The sequence below is a fragment of the Heterocephalus glaber genome, unplaced genomic scaffold (genome assembly GCF_053883595.1).
Source record: "Heterocephalus glaber isolate CG9 unplaced genomic scaffold, H.glaber_assembly_v1.0 deba00001504, whole genome shotgun sequence".
In the NCBI taxonomy this organism is placed as follows: Eukaryota; Metazoa; Chordata; class Mammalia; order Rodentia; family Bathyergidae; genus Heterocephalus; species Heterocephalus glaber.
The window spans coordinates 49,527,495-49,548,134 of record NW_028258324.1 but is presented as its reverse complement, the minus strand read 5'-3'; the positions used below and the strand labels follow the sequence as shown (position 1 = coordinate 49,548,134).

The following is a 20,640-nucleotide window of genomic DNA, read 5'->3' as shown; positions in this document are numbered from 1 at the left end:
ATTTGAATGGAAATTTTATATAAAGAATGGTTAGCTAACTATGGCATTATTAATTATGTAACTGAAAAAGCAAAGGAGAACAATAAGTTATTATTAAAGAAGCAATTAAAGAAAGCACTACCACCCCTTAGGGCTGGGGAATCACAGGGAAGAGTTTGGAATGGCTAAAATTTACAAACTTGAAGCAAGGACTCTGCTACACCAAAACTCAGACCTTCTACTAGAAGGTGCTGCCAGCTGTCCCTGGTGTCTCTGAGCTCAAAGGAGAGGTCCTAAAGGGCTGAGACTCAGACCTCTGAAGAGGGAACATTAACCCAATAATGCTATGTGGAGTTATGGGGTGATGAGTTATAATAGAGGTAATTCTGCTACTTTTAGAAAAACCAGATTCAGATGCTACTACAGAAACCAATGTTTGTTTCTTGATTGAAGAAGGTTTGCTAAAGAGATGCTTACAGGAAACACCAAATAGATAATAGTAATCAGGAAGCAGAGAGGAAAGGGTCAAGTCCTTGCCTTCTCCTCAAGTAGCCCCCGTGGGCAGAGACTAACAGTTGGCGAAGCAGAAATGGGGTTTGCAGGATGCCAGACCAACATCAATAAACTACCTACAGAAGCAGGTTTGGAGTTAAGAGACTACATGTTAATGATTGGCACAAAAGTGAATTGAACTTGGGGTGCTGGCAGGATGCCCAAGGTAAAATACAGGAGCCTGAAATTCTGGATAAAAAGCTGAATGGGGGTAAGGGTTGAATGGAGATGGAGATTTCTAGTCATTGACCAATTGATGTTAAATGAAGTCATTGGAGTGGGTGACACTGCTGGTCACTGAGAAGGAGTGTATAAAGACAAAGGAAATCCTTGAACAGCACACTTCAAACATAAGAGGAGAAACCTTCAGAGGACACTAGGAAGGACTAGTAGGATTGGAGCTAGAAATCAACCTGATCCAATGCTGAAGAGTATCAAATAATATAATCAAATGTTTCTATCAGCTATAAATATAATTGCTAGAACAGGGGTCACCAAACTATAACCTGCAGATCAAATCCAGCACTCAACTATTTTTGTCCATAAAGTTCATTGCCTACAACTATGCCATTCATTTTCATATTGTCTGTGTCAACTTGGCTAAGTTGGATAGGTACCACAACCACTGTAATAGATCACAAACTCTAAAATATTTATCTGGCTTTGTACAGAAAAAGTTCATTGTACTCTGACAGAGCATTATACTTCCCAGAAACATTTGCGTTTGTATATTAAATACTTCTATTTATGAATCCAAATGATAACAGAGGAACAGTCCAATTCTTAAATCCTAGGGACCCAGCCATAAAAGTGGAAGAGATTAACATCTATTTATATCATGTAGACAGCTACTTATTACACCTCTTTCTAAGTGTTTTTGATGCCTATGTTCATAGGTGAGCATAGCTTGTGGCTTCTCTTTGGACTTATTTTAGTTATCTATTGTTATGTAACACACCATCCTAAATGCAGTATTATCATATAACATTTTCTATATTTAGGTAGTTTATTGCCTACTCCAGTAACATGCAAGTGCTACAAGGGCACTGTTCTTTCACTGCCCTATCTCCAGTGTCTAGGACAGTGTATGGCACAGAGAGTGTCCAGAATACTTTTGATGAACACATGAATGAGCAATGTGTCAATAGGACCTGTGGGATATTCAAAAGGTTGTGCTTCCTCGGGTGTTTTTTGTTATAGGACAAAACTAAGCAAAGTGTGGTTTCCTTAATTGAATGTGCTATGGCATGGAACTTTCCAACACAAGAAAACATCTTTTTTCAACATAAATTGCCTATTTTTATGTCTACATTGCTAGACCAACATGCATATTTCTCTCTTTAGTTAATTACTACAAAGGACTTTTTGAAACAAAGCCACACTAGGACAACCACTACTTTTCTAAAACTCTATAGATAATATATTTTAATTCTGGTGAATCAAGAGAAAAACACAAATATTTCATTCTCTCTCTTTCTGGGTTCTTAGAGAAACTTCAAAGAAGACAAAAATGTGGGCAGGAGGTCAGCACTCATGAATCAGATCTGATAGGCTTTTTATAGACCTGTAACGAAGTAGAGACCAGAAAATTGTGTTAGGTAACGGGGATTCTGACAGAACCTTTAACTATGTGGAACTAGGAGCTTCTGCTATAATTCTGGTACTTCAGATGAAAATTTCAAGTGTTTTCATTAGGTACAACAGCTGTTTCTATTACAGATAACAGATCTCAGAGGTGGTGATGTTGATATCAACTTCTAGTGAGCTCAGAACACAGTGTAGCTTGTACAATTAGGTTTTTTTAATTATTTTTTTTCTGCACATGCAAATTAACTCTGTAGCAGTAAAAGGAAATTACTTACTTGCTACCGGAATTGTCTGAAACTGATACGATCATCCTTTGTAGAGTCACATTAACCAGATTAAAAGCCCTTGGGAAAAGTTTGGCACCCTGTTCCTTCCCAGTCACGTCTTCCTAAAGACCTCTCAGTAGCTTCCATTTAGAAAGCTATGATCATTACCAGGGCTTTTAATTTGGAAATATTGGCTGCTTACCAGTGAGTCTTTCTAGACACTCAATGGTTAGGTGTAGTGGCTCTACTGTTTTACATTCTTGGAGGCCTGGGAGGCCTTGATTTGACCATCCTCTTGACTCCCACTTGTTTGAAGGTATGTTTTCCAGCCTGAGACAGATTCTCATTCTGCTATTACTTTATTCCCAAGATGGTTGCCATCATTTTACTCTCTCACCGGATGCACATACCACATTTTTGTTGATGGTGGAATCTATTCCTTCAGCTCTTTGAATCAAGGCTGATTCTTCGGTCAATAAAATATGGTGGAAATTCTGTACCACTTCTGAGATTAGTCTTTAAAAGGCCTGATAGTTTCTACTTCCTTTTTCTTGAAAAAGTTCCTCTTGGAACCCAGCTGTGATCCTGTTTGAAGCCTGGTTCATAAGGATAGAGCACATTTAGGTAGTATAGTCAACAGCCTCAGCTGTCTCCTGTCAATAGTCAGCTATTCGTGGCAGTCATCTTGAAGTCCAGCCATTTTAGCCTTTGATGAATTCAACCTTGTGCACAGAAACCATTGATTGAACTGCGTAAAAGAAACTGTGCAAGAATGAGCTCTGGTCAACCTGTAGATCTGAGATATAATACTTAATTGTTGTCTTAAACCACTACAGTGAACCCTCGAGTTATGACCAGCCTGGCATATGAATAACTTGGGTTAGGACCGGAATTTTAGTTTTAACTTACAACCAAAGTCTTGAGTTACGACCCAAATGCTGGATGCTTGTGCTTCCAGATGGTCTCAGATACAAGTTTAACCCTTAAAGAGTTCTGGAAGGAACATTACAACATCCTTTCCTGTGTGGGGTTGAGAAATCCTGGGCCGAGGTCTATCAAAAGACACTGAGATCTGCCTGGAAGAAAATGTGGCCTAAAATTATACAGGAGAGAGACTTCAAAGGCAATTGACCAACTTGAGTTACAATCACCCCTCAGGAACAAATTGAGTTCATAAGTAATGTAAATGCCATAGGCAGAAGGAAGCATGATAGAAAAATGGAAAGTGCCAGATGATGGAGAAAATCATGCAGATACCTAGTGGAAATCATTCCAACTAGAGGAAATGGCAAATCCAAAACACTGAGGTCAGATGGCTCCAAAAGTGCAAGAAACAGAAAGGAGGGAAGGGGTTTTAAAGTATGATGAACAAGAGTAATAAGATTTTGTTTTTGTTTTTGTGGTACCAGAATTCGAACTCAGGACCTTGTGCTTGTGAGGCAGGTGTGGCACCACTGAGCTAAATCCCCAGCCCAATGAGAGTAATAAGAAATGAAACAAGAGAACTCAGTCCTTTACAAAAACAAAAGCAGTGTAAGCTGCTAAATTGAGAATAAATTAAAAGGGGCAAGTGTAGAAGCAGGGAAACTATTGTAGCTGATCTGGGAGAATAAATAATGAGGGTGGCTTGAACTTTAAACACAAGTGGCAACAGTGCAGGTGAGAGTGGTCAGACTCCGTCTGCTATTTAGATGTGAACTGGTATTGTAAAACATACAAACAAAAAACAGCCTCAACTAGCAATTAGGAGACAAATTAGGTCTGTCACAGATTAGGTCAGAAGCCACTTCCTTTCTCCAGGCCTAAGTTTCCTTATCTGTAAAGTAAGGACTTTGAACTAGAGGATTATAAACTCTTTCCCAGATCTGCATAAATGAGACTTTTAAAACCCAGACCATCAAAATGAAAGGGCAAATATTAATATTTACTGAGCTTTTATTATGTAACAACAGTCTCCTATTCACTCCGCATATACATATTTACTTATCTTCACCAGGTACAGAGTATAATTAACCAGAGAAAGTGAGTAGTTGCCCTAAAGTCACAGGGCCAGTAAGTGATAGACTAAGGACTTGATCTGACTTTGGAGCTTGAACTCTTTCTTGATAGAAACTCAAGATTTGTGCTTCCTGAAGAGACCGAGTGACAAGCATTGCTGTGTGATACCTGAGCATTCAAGTGTGAGGAGGCCAAGTGGAGAATTACAGTGACCTCCAACCAAAGTTGTTTTGCATCTATAAACAGAAAGAATGCAAAACCTAACTATGCAAATCCTTTATTTTTTAATTTGATTCCCACTTATGGAAACTTGAAGAAGCCATAGCCTTCTAAGAAGCATAATGTGTTCATACCAATTTCACATTTAGAGTCTGATTTTTGTGTTACTTACCAATGAATCCTGAAGTCCACTGAAGCTTTATGAACAAGGCCTGAAGATAAGTAGAAAAGGGAGCCTTGAAAAAATAGCCCACCTCGTAAGTGGGAACACTGCTATTTCTTCTCACCAAGAATCAATTAAGCAAATTTTACCTGGAACTCAGAAGAAAAAGTTATTTGTTCCTCATTTACAGAGCCTAAATGTCTCACTGAGAAGATCAGACTTTGACCTGGTATAATAACATATTATCTGTTCTGCTTTACCCCTAGATCACTAATTTGAGACTAAATGAGGAAAATAAAGTTTATTATTTTTAAAGTCCTGAGAGAATGCTCTAGCATATAACCTTGGACCTGTGAGTTTTCATGAGAAGAAATACTACTTTACAATTTTATCTGGTATTATAAAATATATGGAAATCTTTGACAAATCCAACTCAGGGAGTATAGGTGACCTTTAAGTAATCCATATGAATGTACTTAAAATTATTTACCCTTTTATGTTTCTTTTTATCCTAAACTTTAACCTATAAATCATATTCATTGTCATTATACAGAAATTATCTTCACTGATGCACTAATTTGGTCTCTTAAAATGAAAGTATGACAGAATTACATGTCACTTAGCAACTCTGTTCTGTTCAAGACTGTTGACATGACAAAGCCAACAGGGAAAAAATGCAAACTTAGGGGAGAGGGCAAGGGTAAGTTGGTTAAGAGGGAAGAGCAAACTGCAACATTTTATTTACTTTCCACATCAGCATTCAAACATGAATCCTTCCAGAAACTCTTCTGAGAGAGATTGCACATGCAGCAGCAGCATTCATTGGCCAGTCATTTGGGCTGCTGACTAATATGTAGTTAGGTTAGTACTTCTGAAAATACTGCTGTCTTTTCAAAGATTCAGCAGTTCCACTCATTTGCAAAGCAGTTTTGCTGGCACTCAGGCTTTTCCTATGTGTCTTATTCTTTAAGGAGTCTCCACAGATTTATTGCAATTTGACGGTGAATCTTCTAGCTTCTGGTTATGAGTCTCCTCATTAGAATATCCCTAAATTCCTTTACAGTATGTGCTCCAAGCACTGCTAAGTAGTTCTGTCCATACCACAGTACAAATTATGTAGGGAAATCCAAGTGCTCCTGTTGCTGACCAGGCTGGGGAGGGGAGGAAAAACTCCAAGGACAAGCAGGAAGGGAGACAAGGCCCAAAGAACTACAAGAGGCCAGATACAGATATCTTGCAATTCTCAAGATAAATTGAGTTTGTTCCAATAAGTATCCAGGTCACCCCTTTAGTAGAAGAATCCCTACCAAAGCCCTGGCAGAACCTCATGATTGTGGCCAGAGGCTGACCCCTGGGGCAATCAGACCTAAAGGGGAGAGCTCCATCCTTAACTGTTACACACAGAAAAGCCAAGTCTACTCTAAGGAGAAACCCCGAAGCCTTGGTTCTGGCCATCTCCCCACCACAATGCAATGTTTCCAATCTAGGTAGTGAATTTTAGTTTTCACTTAAACTAACATCTTCCTCCTTTGGCTAGAACAGAAATGTATGGAGTTAACTTATATCAGTCAGCTTACTATCACTGTAATAAAATACCTGAGATTAAGCAGATTAATGGAAAGAAAAGTTGATTTTGGCAGAGGAGAAAAACCTCTGTTTTTCTCCATGACCATTTGGCCCTGTTGCTTTGGGCCTATGGCAACACAGTATAACATGGCAAGGGCAGGTAGCAGAGGAGGCTTCTGTACTTCATCCCAACCAGGAAACAAAGAGAGAAACACAAAGAGGCTAGAGTCCCCAAATCCCCATCAAAGACTATGAACCCAGTGAACTAACTTTCACCCACCAGGCCCCACCTGTCGAATGTTCTGCTACCTCCCATTATACAACAGGCAACAAACTAGGCACCAAACCTTCAATACATGGCCTTGTGAGGACAGTCAAGATGCAAACTGTAGAATTTGTTGAACATTTTCAGCAGCTGCATTGGATAATCCACCCATTTCTCACCTGTACTTGGCCTTACTTCCCAAACTTGGAACACCTCTTTTATGTCCTTTTTTGGATGAAAATACTATTTCAAAACTGATGATTTGGCAAGAAATTTCTGCACCAGAAGTCTTTCTGTGCTCAAATGAAATCAACTGCTCACCTAGGGAGCAGTTATCTAGCAGTTTAGCCATTTTTGTTTTTGTTTTTTTGTTTTTTTTTTTTTTGGTACCGGGGATTGAACTCGGGTCCTTGCGCTTGCGAGGCAGGTGATGGAACCACTGGGCTAAATCCCCGGCCCCCTAGTTTAGCCACTTTTAAACAACAGTTTATCAAGGTGCAGATGTTACTTTGCTATCATATACATGAACTTAATTACCCAACAAATTATTAAACTATTTTATTCTGTCTGAAGCTTACTTTTAAATAGCTATCACAAGCAGAACAAGCTATGGAAAAATATATTTCAAATATACATGTTAATAATTAGTGTGACAAATATTATCAGTAATTATTATTGATCTCAGTATGTGCCAAGCACTTCAACACATTATCACATTTAATGACTACAATAACCTTATGACAGATATTATTATTTCTCTTGAAAGATGAGGAAAAGAGCTTTAACAAGGAAACAAACCCAAGTTTGTTGTTGCCAGGGTTTGCTTCCGAATCACTTGTTTGAGTCAAAGGCTATATTGCTAATCATTAATTGGAACATTTATGTTAAAACGAGTGTTTTATGTTTAACACTTATGTTAAAACTTCTAAAAGTCAGTGACACAAAGAATGTTACCAGCCCATCCCAAGCTTAGGTTCTGTAAAACAGCTAATAAGACAACTTTTGAGCCTTCCTCTTGGCAGTGAGTGGAATAGAGGCATCCGAGGCTACTGTAGGCATCCCCCAGCCCTCTCTAGAGCACAGGTGAATGGCCATCTGGACACTTACCCACACTATATTGCAGCCACTGACTGACAAAACCTGAACTTCACCACCTACTACTCTTCCCTGAATGATACTACTCATACTGTCTCCTCTCCTCATCTCTCCCTAAATCACATTTATGTTTCCATTGATAGCTCACCATTTTTCCTTTTCTTGCAACTTCAAAACTTTAAGAAGATGGCTGAGAAAACTAGTCATTCCTGAAGCATCTAACTTGCTCTAAGGGTCACTCTGGTGAGTTATCTGAATTAGCCTTCAGAGATGCACAAAGCTTTCATAGGTAGATATTGCTGTAACACCTCTAAGCTTTACCATTACAACACAGAGGGCCCATGGATGGTATTGGACCAACACATTGTTTATCTCCCTCTCATTCTAAGCTCTCTCCATGCCTGCTCCAATTACAAGCTAATACAGGGAAGTGGCTAAACAGAAATTAGAAATAGTCATATTATTCCAAAACTATCAGTGTTTTTACCTTTTCAAAAAGTTTTTCAAAATGTATCTTTTAATTAAAATATTGACTGCAATATTGACTGGGGGACATGGGGGAAGAGCATGAATCTTAACTGTATTTTGAAAAGTAAGTTAGCAATTCATTCTACAAGTTCCTTCCTTTAAATTACCAACTGTGTTTTCTTTGCTTCAACCAGCATATTCATTGCATGTACTTTATACAGTAAGTTTTACAATTCTTTATAGTCTCGAAAATAACAGAATAGCATATATTACTTATACCACTTAGTAGCTACATGAATCATAATATATCTTCCAATCTGTACTGAAAACAGAATTAATACAGAGTTCAGGGCAATTGACTTGTAGCTCATTCAATCACTTATAGTGCATTCGTTACAACTTTCCTCTTCTGGAAAATGGCAAAAGTAAAAGTGCATTTACTTGCAACTCTAAAGGAAGGTATGAGTCATTTGTCATTCTGACTATGACTTTATCAAAATTGTGCATGTGGAGATGAGGACAAGAATGTAATCTCAAACACATATTGCTAAGCACAAATACTCACATCCTGCACCTCTTAGCATCATCAGAACTGTTTCTGTTGGAGAAAAGACTCCAGAGGAATGTGAGATAGGTGATTAACAGATGATTATGGATTTATGCTGGAGAGAGATCCTAACCTAGAGACAGGAGAAAGTTAGGCCTATCTCTGGTTGAGTTAGAAGGAATTCAAGACACATTTACTTCCCAAGACCTATACTGGAGAAAAAAATCCCTTTGCCTTTATAATGGATGAACTGCTTTATCACATTGATGAATGTATTTATAACCAACTGGGAAAACTGAAACAAAAAAAATTAAAGCACATATTCTTGAGGTTCAGGGATCAGAAATCAAAGATCTAAATAAATGGAGAGAAATTCTATGCTTATGGATTAGAAGACTTATATAGACATCAATCTTCCAAAACTGATAAACAGATTTAACATAATTTCCATTAAAATTCTAGTAAAATTTTTCATAGATGTAAAGTTTTTCTAAAATTTATATTCTAAGGCAAAGGAAATAACTCACTAAAGCATTTTGAGAAAGAATGAAATGGGAAGAATCAATTTCCTCAATTCAGAGACAGCTTTTGATACAGCTATAATGACCAAAGCTTTGTGATATTGGTGAGAGGACATACATATAACTTAATGGGATGGAATAAAGAAGCCAGAGAGAAACTCACACAAATATGCTCAATTGATTTTTTTATAAAGGTGCAAAAGCAATTCAATAGAGGAAAGGTAGCCTTTTTGACAAAGGGGGCTGGAGTACTTGGATATCAGCAAGAGAGAGAGAAAGAGAACCATAATCTCTCACCAAAAATATTTTAAAATAGCCACAGACTTAAAATTAAAATGTAAAACTAAAATAATTTTGGAGAAAATCTTTGAGGCATTTGTATATCCAAAGAGGTCTTATGGGCCGGGGATTTAGCTCAGTGGTTCCGGCACCTGCCTTGCAAGCGCAAGGTCCAGAGTTCGATCCCTGGTACCAAAAAAAAAAAAAAAAAAAGAGGTCTTAGACTTGAGATCAACAACAATCACTAAAAGTCTAGTAGATTAATTAATTAATTAGACTTAAAATTGATAACAGACTTCATAAAAACTAAAACATTTTCTCAGTGAAAGACTGCTAAAAAGGATGAAAAGACAACCTCAGAACAAGAGAAAATATTTGCAGACCACAAGTATGAAAAAGAACTGGCATACAAAATATATAAAGAACTCTCAACAGTGAACTAATTTAACAGTAAAACAGAAAGTCAATTCAATTTGAAAATGAGCAAAAGATATGAACAGATATTTCACCAACGTGAATATCAAGTAGCATTCATTGAAATATGTTCAATATTACTGGCCATTAGGTAAATGCAAATTAAAATTACAATGAGGTATCACTACATATTTATCAAAATGAGTAAAATAATAGCCATAATTGGAACACTATATATGCTGGTTAAGATGAAGAGATATTGGCTCATTCATGTATGGCTAATGGGAATGAAAAATTGTACAGCCACTGTAGAAAATAATATGGCAATTTCTTAAAAATAAAAATTAAATAAATATGCAACTACAGTGGACCCTTAACTTACAAACTCAATCAGTTCCCAAGGGCTGGAGGTAACTCGAGTTGGTTTTAAGTCAATACAGCTGAGATCTGGATGTGTACCTCAGTACACACTATAGATAACAAAAGGCAGAATTAGGTCCATTAACCTAGTTAACGAAAGTTGTTTGTAAGTCAGGCTGGTCATAACTTGAGTATCCACTATACTCTATGACACAGCAGTTATCCTCTTGGATGTTTATCCTAGAGAAATTGACTAAAGTTCATAGAAAAACCTATACACAAAAATTCACAGCAACTTAATTCACAATATCACCAGTCTGGAAATAATCTAGATATTGTTCAAAGGGCAAATAACTAAACCATTTGTGTTAGATTCATATATGTAACAGTACTCAGAAGTAAAAACAAACAAATTGTTGATACAATAACCTGAATAAATCTGCAGAGACCTATAGAGTAATATGCCATCTGGTTCCATTCAGATAACTTTCTTTCAATAACAAAATTAGAGAACTAGAAAACTGATTAGTGGCTACCAGGGGTTAAGGAAGAGGTAGGGCAAGAAGGAAACTTGGCTGTAGAAAGGCAACATGGAAGATCTTTGAGGTTATAGAACTCTTCTGCTTCTTGACTATATGAATCAACATCAATATAGTTCTACAAGATGCTACCATTGAGTGAAACTGGGTTAAATTACATAGATTCTTCCTGTTTCACTTCTTTCCAATTCATGTGAGTCTACAATTATCTCCAGTTGAAAATTTAACAATACATACATATTCAACCTTCATATAAATTACACAATTAAATATTGAAAATATTTAATATTAAATATTGAGTATTTTTTAAAACCATGATACATGGTGCCTTAGTCTGTTCAGTCTGTTATTACAAAATATTATAGAATGGGCGGCTTTCAAACAACAGCAATTCATTTCTCACAATTGTAGGAGCTGGGAAGTGTGAAATGAAGGTACTGGCAAACTCCACATCCTGTGAAGGCCAGTTTCTGGTTCACAGACTGCACTTTCTTGCTGTGTAATCACAAGCTGACAAGGGCAAACAAGCTCCCCTGAGACTTTGTTTGTTTGTTTGTTTGTTACTGGTGAGTAAAACCAGGGCCTTTGCACTGAACTATATTAATTATTTTGAGACAGGGTCTTGATAAATCACTAAATTGCCCAGGCTGGGCTCAAACTTGCAATCTTCCTGCCTTAGCCTCCCAGAATCCTGGAATTACAGGCATGTACTACTGTGCCATGCTGGGCCTTTTTGTTTCTTTAAGAGAACTGTACTAATCTGATTCATGAGCGCTCCATTCTCTTGAGCTAATCATTTTTCAAAGGCCCCACCTTCTAATACTATCACTTCCAGAAGATTTCCAACACATAAATGTTAAGAGGACATACACATTCATACTATAACACATAATTCCCTGAATAAAGTGACAGCAAAATTTTGCAATAGGTTTTTAGCTCTATCCAGAACTAATAAAGAGTGTTATCATCATGGGCATTTTTAATCAATAGTTGATAATACAGTTTGGTATGGAATGTTTTACCTATTTTATGACATGTCAGAAGTAGGTACCTCAGAATTTCATTTTGTACTTTCATCACTAAAATCCTGAATAATAACCCAAATCCACTAAATGAAAAAAGAGCAATATAAGGGCTTGTCTGATTGACAACTAGCCAAAAGTTAAAGGAAGCTGCTATATTATAGTAGAAACAACTTTGTCTCAGAAACTAAGTTTGTTTTAGAAATTAATTTCAAGCCTGTTGGAAAATAATTGTAATTCTAATAAGAATTAAAATTCAAACCATTATGGATAATAAATATGTAAAAGCATTTGGTCTGGAAATTAAATGGGAACAGAGCAAAGAAACTCATGTTATCAAATCCACTGTGGTGTAGTAAAATGTCTATTTTGCAGAGAGGATTTGGTCCAAACTGCTAATCACTGAAAACACATTCTCATTCTGTAACCACCACTATAGTCATGTAAGCCTGATATTTATTCCTAAAGAATTTGGGTCTTATTTCCTCAACTTTCTTTCTTTTAAAAAATATCTTTTAAAGCCTTATTTATTTTTAATTCTTTGAGCGTCCAATTCCCAAGGCGTTAACATGTGCATGAAAACCCATATAAACATATCCAATCCTCTCTCTTTGATCCACACTACATGAAATCTAATAAGAAGTCTAGAGTTCAAGCCCAGAATCTTCCTTGTCAGTGTAATTTATCCATTCTTTCATGTTTGAGATTGATTTGTCACTGCCATTATTGGCAGAAAACCACTAAGGTATCCAGTGTACATTAAGCTAATTCAGGGGGCTCCAGCCACGTAGGGATCCTCAAACAAGGGGAGAAGTGAATTTTTTAAGGCATCAAAGTCATATTTAAAGAGATAATTAGAAATTATTTGAGCTTTCTTTCATTTTATAGCTTAAGTATTTACATCCATTTGCTAGGGCTACCATAGCAAAGCACCACAAATTAACCAAGTGGCATTAGTACATATTTGCAGTACGTAACAAATACATTCATTGTGGGGTGTTGGTACATGTGCATAACACATTGTAATTCTTTTTTTTTTTTTAATCCTTTAACTAACAGAAATGTATTGTTTCCCAACTCTGGAAACTGGGAGTCTGAGACCAGTGTCCATGAGGCTAGTTTCTTCTGAGGGCTGTGAGGAGAATCGGTTCCATGGCCCTCCCCTGGCATGGCCTTCGCAACAAGGGAAAGGGGCCTGAGTAGGGCAATGAAAGATGAAGAAAACAAAAGAGAATTAAAGTGGGACCAGCTGGGGCCTCCCCGCCTGGCCTGGCGAGCAGAGAAGAATACCACAGCCTGCATGTCACTTTATTTAAGGCTTGAGGAGGGGAAAGTACAAACAGATGGGGCCGGGTGACTGTCCTTGGTAATTTGTTGTTCTATTACCAGATTAGCTGACTGATAAGACTGGTGGGAACAGGGACATGCAAGTTTGCTGTTTCTAGGACCATGTCAACTAGGGCTACAATAAACAGAGTACAAGGAACATTTCCTTGCACTCCAGGCTATCTATTTCGGCAGGGTAAATTGGGGCACAAAGAGAAGGAAGTTATGAAGTGCAAGAGGCAGGCAAGATGCTTCCTGATCATGGCCACTCCCAGCACTCCCCCAGTGTGTGGTGGTTTGCTGGCCAGAGATGTGATGCCTTGGTTTGTAGAAGCATCACTCCAATCCTTGTCAATGGCCCTGTGCGTGTGTCTGTCTCCAAATCTTGCCTTTTTACAAAGATATCAGTCATTATGGACTAGAATGACCTCAATCTTACCTGTTACTCTATCTCCAAATAAAATCATATTCTAAAGTACTGAAGGATTAGATTTTAACACATGAATTTAGAGGGTAACACAATCTACATTTGTTCACATGCAAACCCACAACAGTGGTGTTCAAACATAAATTAAAATGACCCACGCGGGAATTTAGCTCAGTGGTTCCACTGCCTGCCTCACAAGCGCAAGGTACCGAGTTCAATCCCCGGTACCAAAAAAAAAAAGGACCTAAGAAATTAGTTGACGATATTTTCTTTACCTTTTGATGTGAACGATGACCAATAGCTATATGGTAGTTCAGAACCTACCCTCAGAACCTACCCTCTTACAGAGAATTGTGGGTTCCCTCAGCCATTAGACATTCCCAAATTCTGTACACTCTTTTTTCTGATATCTGTCATTGTAATGCCAAGTCAGCACTGGCACATACATACATAAGAAAATGTTATCTGCCCATTTTGCAAGTGGGAAAATTAGACCTAGAATGACCAAGTAGCCCATCTGATACAGTTAAGCAATTAGATTATGTACCAAAAAAGAGAGTCTAAAAAAGCCTCTGCTCTAAAAACCAACTCATTTCCTTTCTTACATACTTACATATTTCTTTGTATTTTATTTTCCTAAAGGCTTTATAGAATTTCTATCATTTGCAATCTGTTCTTCTTAGTTATATGAATCTACTATCTCTTCAACTCACATTTTTCTTTTCTTAAAAAAACCCAGAAAATAAAGAAGCACCTATACTAAAAACATGTTGCATCTCTCCTACACTACCATAAGTACAGAAGTACTAAAATTGACTTACTTTACTGCATATTGTGCCATTCATCTAATGGTGTAATCTAAAGGAAAAACCTCTGATTTGAAAATGTGAGTGCTCACCTTTAGGACTAGACTACTTAGCTCTGAAATGAGTACAAGTCATGGAATTTTATGACTGGATGTGTCCTTGGAACTTTGCAGGCCAATTCTCTCTCAATACCAAATGTTGGTGAAGATCAAAGCTCAGAAAGGGCAAGAAACTTCCCAGGGGAATCACAGAGCAGAGTTATGATTAACCAAGCCAAGAGCAGATCTCAGTTCTCCTGCTGACTATTCACCCAGGGCCACTTCTACTTCTGATTGTTTCAAGTATGGAGACAACACCTTGTGACTATCACCTTGCCTTAACAGTCTCAAAGCTAAACAATTATAAGAGAATTATGGGGTGTGAAAGCAGTGCTTAGTTTATAAGGGAAAAGAACACCTTCTGGTATACCAAGCATCACTTTGAGTATAGGAAACACATTTCTTTCTAAATCTGATCTATTATTAAAAAGTAGGATTTTTTTTTTAAGAGTAGGATTATAAAAAAATACAGAACAGGGCTGGGGATTTAGCTCAATGGTTCCCCCCTGCCTCACAAGCGCAAGGTCCCGAGTTCAATCCCTGGTATCAAAAAAAAAGAGTAGGATTATTGAGAGTCCACCATATCCTAGTTCTGAAAGTAGTGCATAACATGGATATAGTTCCTACCTTATGAAACTTAAATCCAAGTGAAAAGACAGAAATTATATAAATAATTATAAGCAAGTACATAAAAATTTACAATATCCAGAGATGAATGAACTGCTATGGAAATATATTACTGAGGGACCCGACCTGCCTAGATTATAAAGGATTTCCTTGAAGCATTGATGTTTAGCCGGAAATCTAGAGATTATGTTAGGGTTCTGAGAGACATATTGCATCAGAGTTCATAGTATTGGGAAGATCAAGAGTGCTCTGATAACTCAGAGATGTACTGCATGTTTCAAGTGAATGGAATGATGTTAGATCTAGAGATACATATGGAACCAGTTCACCTAGATCTGTAGAGGGCATGTTAAGAGCTTAGGCATCCATTTAAACTATTTCCACAAACAAATACTGTAAATAGTTAAGAAAATGTAATATATATGTATATATATATATGGAATAGAGTACTACTCTGCTATAAAGAAGGGTAAACTTGAGTCATTTGTAGGAAAATGAATAAACCTTGAAACTACAATGTTAAGTGAGAAAAGTCAGGAACACCAGCTTAAGTATACCAGCTTTATATGAGAAACCCAAAGTATAAATAAATTAAACAGCAAAATAAAGAATAAATAATAGAAAACAGGGAGATAGATCTCTCTCCAATGGGAAGGGCATCATGAAATTGAGGAAGGGAGTTTAAAAAGAATTAAGATGTGTCATGTACCTGTAACAACTACCCACAGTAAATGTATTCAGCATGTACTGCAAACATGCACTGATAAAAAATAAATGGACAAGGTACTTTTAAGTAAGGGAGAGATGTGATAAGATTTACATCCTAAAGTGATCACTCTCATGTCATTATAAGATAGATTGAAAAGACAGTAGGTAGACAAACCAGGTAGCAGATGAACAGATAGGCCAGGTACAACAAGCACATATTGTCAACTCTAGACCTTCTGCTTAATCCAATAGTACTCTGTATTCCAATATCTCATTTTGTGTTTCTTCTTTGTCTTTTCTACGAAAGGCAACCCAGTTAGTCAACACCACTCCTATCAAAAACAATTACTGGGCCGGGGATTTAGCTCAGTGGTTTTGCTGCCTGCTGGGCAAGCGCCAAGGACTGGAGTTCAATCCCTGGTACAAAAAAAAAAAATTACCTCAAAAAATAGCTGCTACTTAGAGGATATTTTCAAATAATTATTTTTTTGTCTCATTGAAGAAAGTTTTTGTTGTTGTTGCATTAGGATAATTCCGACTTGTATCTAGGCCAATTGCAAACATTTACATTGTAAAAAGCTTTGATTTAAATGATATAGCTTCTGTGCAAATTACATGTGTGAGTCATAAAATCAATTATTAAAGTACAAGTAAAGTGTCACTTGTTATATTCATCTTGATTGTGCTCTATGTTATTTTCCTTTTTACTTAGTTTGGTGGAAATCAGATAGTATAAGTATATGGAATACATAGAATAATGTATTGACTTCAAGATAGGATCTAAAAATACTCTGTCAAATTATTTTGATGATTCCTACAATGACAAGACATCATAAGTGGCAAAGTGCTTTCAGAGAAATTTACCTGATGCAGTTTTTTAAAGGCTTTCAAAAAGATTTGTTTTCATATAAATAAGTTATCTTACTTTCTAAAGGAACCCAGTGGACAGTCTATATCACCTGGTATGAAGTAAGGCCTAATTATAATATATGGCTGAGTGCTTATTTTATTATTCTCTTTTTGACAATCTGAATTGTCTTTTGAATATTATTCTGAACGATACATCGAACAGTTTAAAAGTGGAACACAAAATTGGAAGATTGAAGTTCTAAGTGCTTTTATCTTAAGTAGATGATACCTTGACTAGTATGTGCTCTCGCTTTGAGCTAACTTTATGAGAATAGGTTCTTTAGTAAGTGATGTTAGATTCTTAGAATATGCAGGTCTTGGGAGTCAAGGTTAAGTATGAATTGTTACATCTACTAACTTTCATAAGACCCCAATTCAGTATATATGTAAGCTTGCATACTACAGTTCTTTCAGACAAATTTTATAAACACATTCAACCATCACTAAATAATTGTAAGCTTTCTTTGAAGAAAGATTTTTTCAAAAATTGTTTTGTATATTTTTTGTCCTATCCCTTGGAGTATGGCATTTTTAATGGCATATATTTTTTCAAATTTTCCTTTTGATTTAAAGGAGAAATGGTTCTTGCCAAGACAATATGACCAAGGGTGCATACATGTTAGAACTACTGCCTTTTAAGATGATGGGTTTGTCATTTTCTCTCTTTTTTGATAAAAAGAGTAGAAAAGGATTTGCCATGGATTAATTTTTCACTGTCCACTGCCTTTTCAAATCTTGGGTTTCTCTGACTATTAAAAACAGTGTGGTGATGATAATCCCATTTCCATTCCCAGTATATAGGTCTAAATGATAAAGCCAATTCTTATATGCCTGCTCCATGTTCATAAAACAAGGAAGCCAAAATGAAAACAGAAACAGGCTTTTATGTTTAATCCCTGCTGTCTCTGCCAGTTCTGTTCCAACATGTGCATGTGTGTCATTTAATTTTAAGCACTCTATCATTTTTCTAAGTATACAAAACCCAGGAAACCAACAACAAACCTTGTCATATTTGTTCATTTCTTCTAGGTTGGACGAATTGAAAATTTTCTATACCAATTAGAGGACAGTTTCTTAAAAACTAAAAAACTCAGAGCTGCTCGAAGGCAAAAAGCAAAACTGAAGCGGCTTCAAAATCTGCAGCAAAGCTAGTCACTGCAGAGCAGTACCTATCACGTAGATGTCCCAGACAAAAAGCCAAGGGTGGCCACCACCCCAATTGTGATGGCTGGATAGCGAAGCCTGCCACCTAAGGAATGAGGTGATACTCCCCTTAGTTCATCTTAAGCAAAGACATTCTACACTTCAATCTCAACTGGCAGCAATAAATGTTCTCAGCAATTTTGACTTGACTCTTGTTTAAATTTGTCTTGTTTAATTAAATAACTTATAAAATAACCATTGCTGGCTCTTTTACCTGCTTGTTCTTTCAAAATTGACCAAAGGATATCAAGTACACCCAAGTTTGCTTCTAGTATATCTTTATATTCATGTGTATTCAATAAAAATTATTCACATGTTGGGCCAGGGATTTAGCTCAGTGGTGCCGTGCCTGCCTGGCAAGCACAAAGTCCTGAATTCAATCCCTGGTATGGGGGAATTATTCGCATGTCACATACAGATATGAGCGGAAGTTATAAATGGAAATTTAGAATTATATAACTGATAATACACTACACTTTCTCAGTCCTTATAGAGATAGGAAGTATGGCTGATATCATCATTAGGTTATCTGATTAAAATCTCTATTCTTTTCTCTGGATCTTTTATATTGTATTTTCCCTGCCCCTTAAATAACACAATGCAAATTTACATATTTGATGAAGTAGTGAACCAATAGCCATCTCTCAAGACCCCAACTGATACCAACCTGAGGTTTTGAGAATAGGGAGCATGATGGGGTATCAACTTGATTGGCTTGGGATCCAACTAAGGAAGTGATTGAGCACATATCTAGGGGTGTCTGGGTGGATCACAGAGGCATGGTTTTGGAGTCTATGTCTGGTCTCTCCACTCTTCCTCTCCTCCCCTGCTCTTCTTTGCCTCAATGAATTGAGCAGCTTTCTTCTGCCATGCCCTTCCACCATGCTGTTCCTGCCTTGGAGCCAACTGATCATGAACTGAATCCTCTTAAAGTGTGAATCAAATTAAACCTTTCCTCCTTTAAATTGTGTCAGGCATTGTATTGTGTCCAGCAATGGGAAAGCTATCTAATACAAGAAGAATAGGAGGAACCCAGGTAAAGGACAAAATAAACAGGAAAGCATAATAGTAGAACTACACAGTACATTGTAATAAACAACATGAGAAAAAAAAAAAGCAAAATATTGGGTGCTGAGTTTTCTTTATACAATGAGATTGTAAAGAGATCAAGTAATAGCTAAGTCTAATATTTATTAAATTTATGTTGTCATAATGTAAAATATAAATATATCTATAAATGTATATATTTACAAGTACTATATATGATATGTAAATATCTAATAAAATAAATATATAAATATATTTACAAATAACATATAATTGAAATAAAATAGTCATGACCTTAGTTTCCCTGGGGACATTTGCTTAATTTTTATTTTATCAAATAGCCCCCCCTTCTATCCTCCATCTTTATTGCCAACACCTTCCTCAGGTTAATTATTAATCTAATTATGATAAAAGACAACACACTTCAAGAACATCCTTTTTGTTTCTAATGGCATCTCAATTCTGTTCTGTTCTCGTAAATACTGGAAAACTATTTATTTTTATGAACACTGAGCTGAGTATGGTACCCTCAGGTAAATGGCTCAGCATTCCATCTGACCATTGCTGCTGTCACCTCCTCCAAACATTGTCCGGGATCTCCCCGCCATTAAAATGTTTTATGTTCATAAGCTCTTTCTCTGCTATTTACATGAACACAAAGGTACGAGATTTCCTTCTGTAACATTTCAAAAACATTAAATACGCACACCCCCAAATGACATCTTGGCCACGCAAGTATTATACGCTTGTTGGTCAGACCAAATTTCAATATTACTAATTGTCTGACCAGTCCATGCCCTAAGTGCTTTGATCAATTCAGTCTCCTTTGTCTTGCATTCCTCACTGTGTCCCTCTGTCTTTTGCTGATGCCTCTACATGAAAAGCAAAGCTCTACTGATCTCAAATTCTAGGAGCAATTTGTCTTTCAAAATATCTAAAACAATTTTCCCAATCTGGCAACATTAGTATGGTCAATTCTGTCTTAAAATGTGTTTGGGAAACTGCCACAAAATATTATTCTGGAAGAAATGGTTCAGGTTTAGAAGTCCTGCCTCTAAAGGAGGAATTCCGAAGGAGCCCCACCTCCCATAACCACAGGAAAGTTATATATGTTCTAATCTACATCCACTTTAACTTCAGGCACATGATCATTTTTACTTATTCCTTGATCATTCTTCAAGGCATGGTGATGTATTTATCTGTGTTTGTCAGCTTTTTATTTTCAAATTTTTCAAACTTATGGAAAAGTGCAAAAATAGCACAATGTATCCTTCACACAGTTTTCTGCAATTATTAGCCTTTTTACATTTGCTTTCTGTCCTTGTATATTCTCCCTCTCCCTCTCCCTGCTCATTTCCTTCTCCCTCTCCAAAGAATAACAAATGCTGAAGGCGCTACAGGGGAAAAGGAACCGTTCTGCACTGTCAGTGGGTTCTCAGGATCATGTGGATCTATGATGTCAGGGAACACAAACAACTGCCCTGAAACAAAAGGAGCATTCCAACGTGACCACTGCAAGAAGAAGCACATACACCTTCATATCTATGTGCTGGTATGTTCGTTTTTTTAAAAAATTTATCTTGCGAAGTACTCCTACGTGCTTCTGAAGGAACAGAACTGTATAAATTAAAAGCCCATCTACAAAGCAA

The 20,640-nt window shown here is 36.8% G+C and overlaps 1 protein-coding gene across 2 annotated transcripts in view; it reads left to right on the top strand.

Moving 5' to 3' along the window:
- The window catches only part of Spata16 (spermatogenesis associated 16), a 232,536-nt gene extending 214,448 nt beyond the window's left edge, over nt 1–18,088 (top strand). For both annotated transcript variants that reach the window (XM_004834609.3, XM_087186515.1), the window contains one exon: nt 17,771–18,088. In XM_004834609.3, the coding sequence (XP_004834666.1) occupies nt 17,771–17,893 (123 nt within the window). In that variant the 3' untranslated portion in view covers nt 17,894–18,088. The remainder of the gene's footprint in view (nt 1–17,770) is intronic.
- Nucleotides 18,089–20,640: the final 2,552 nt, after the last annotated feature.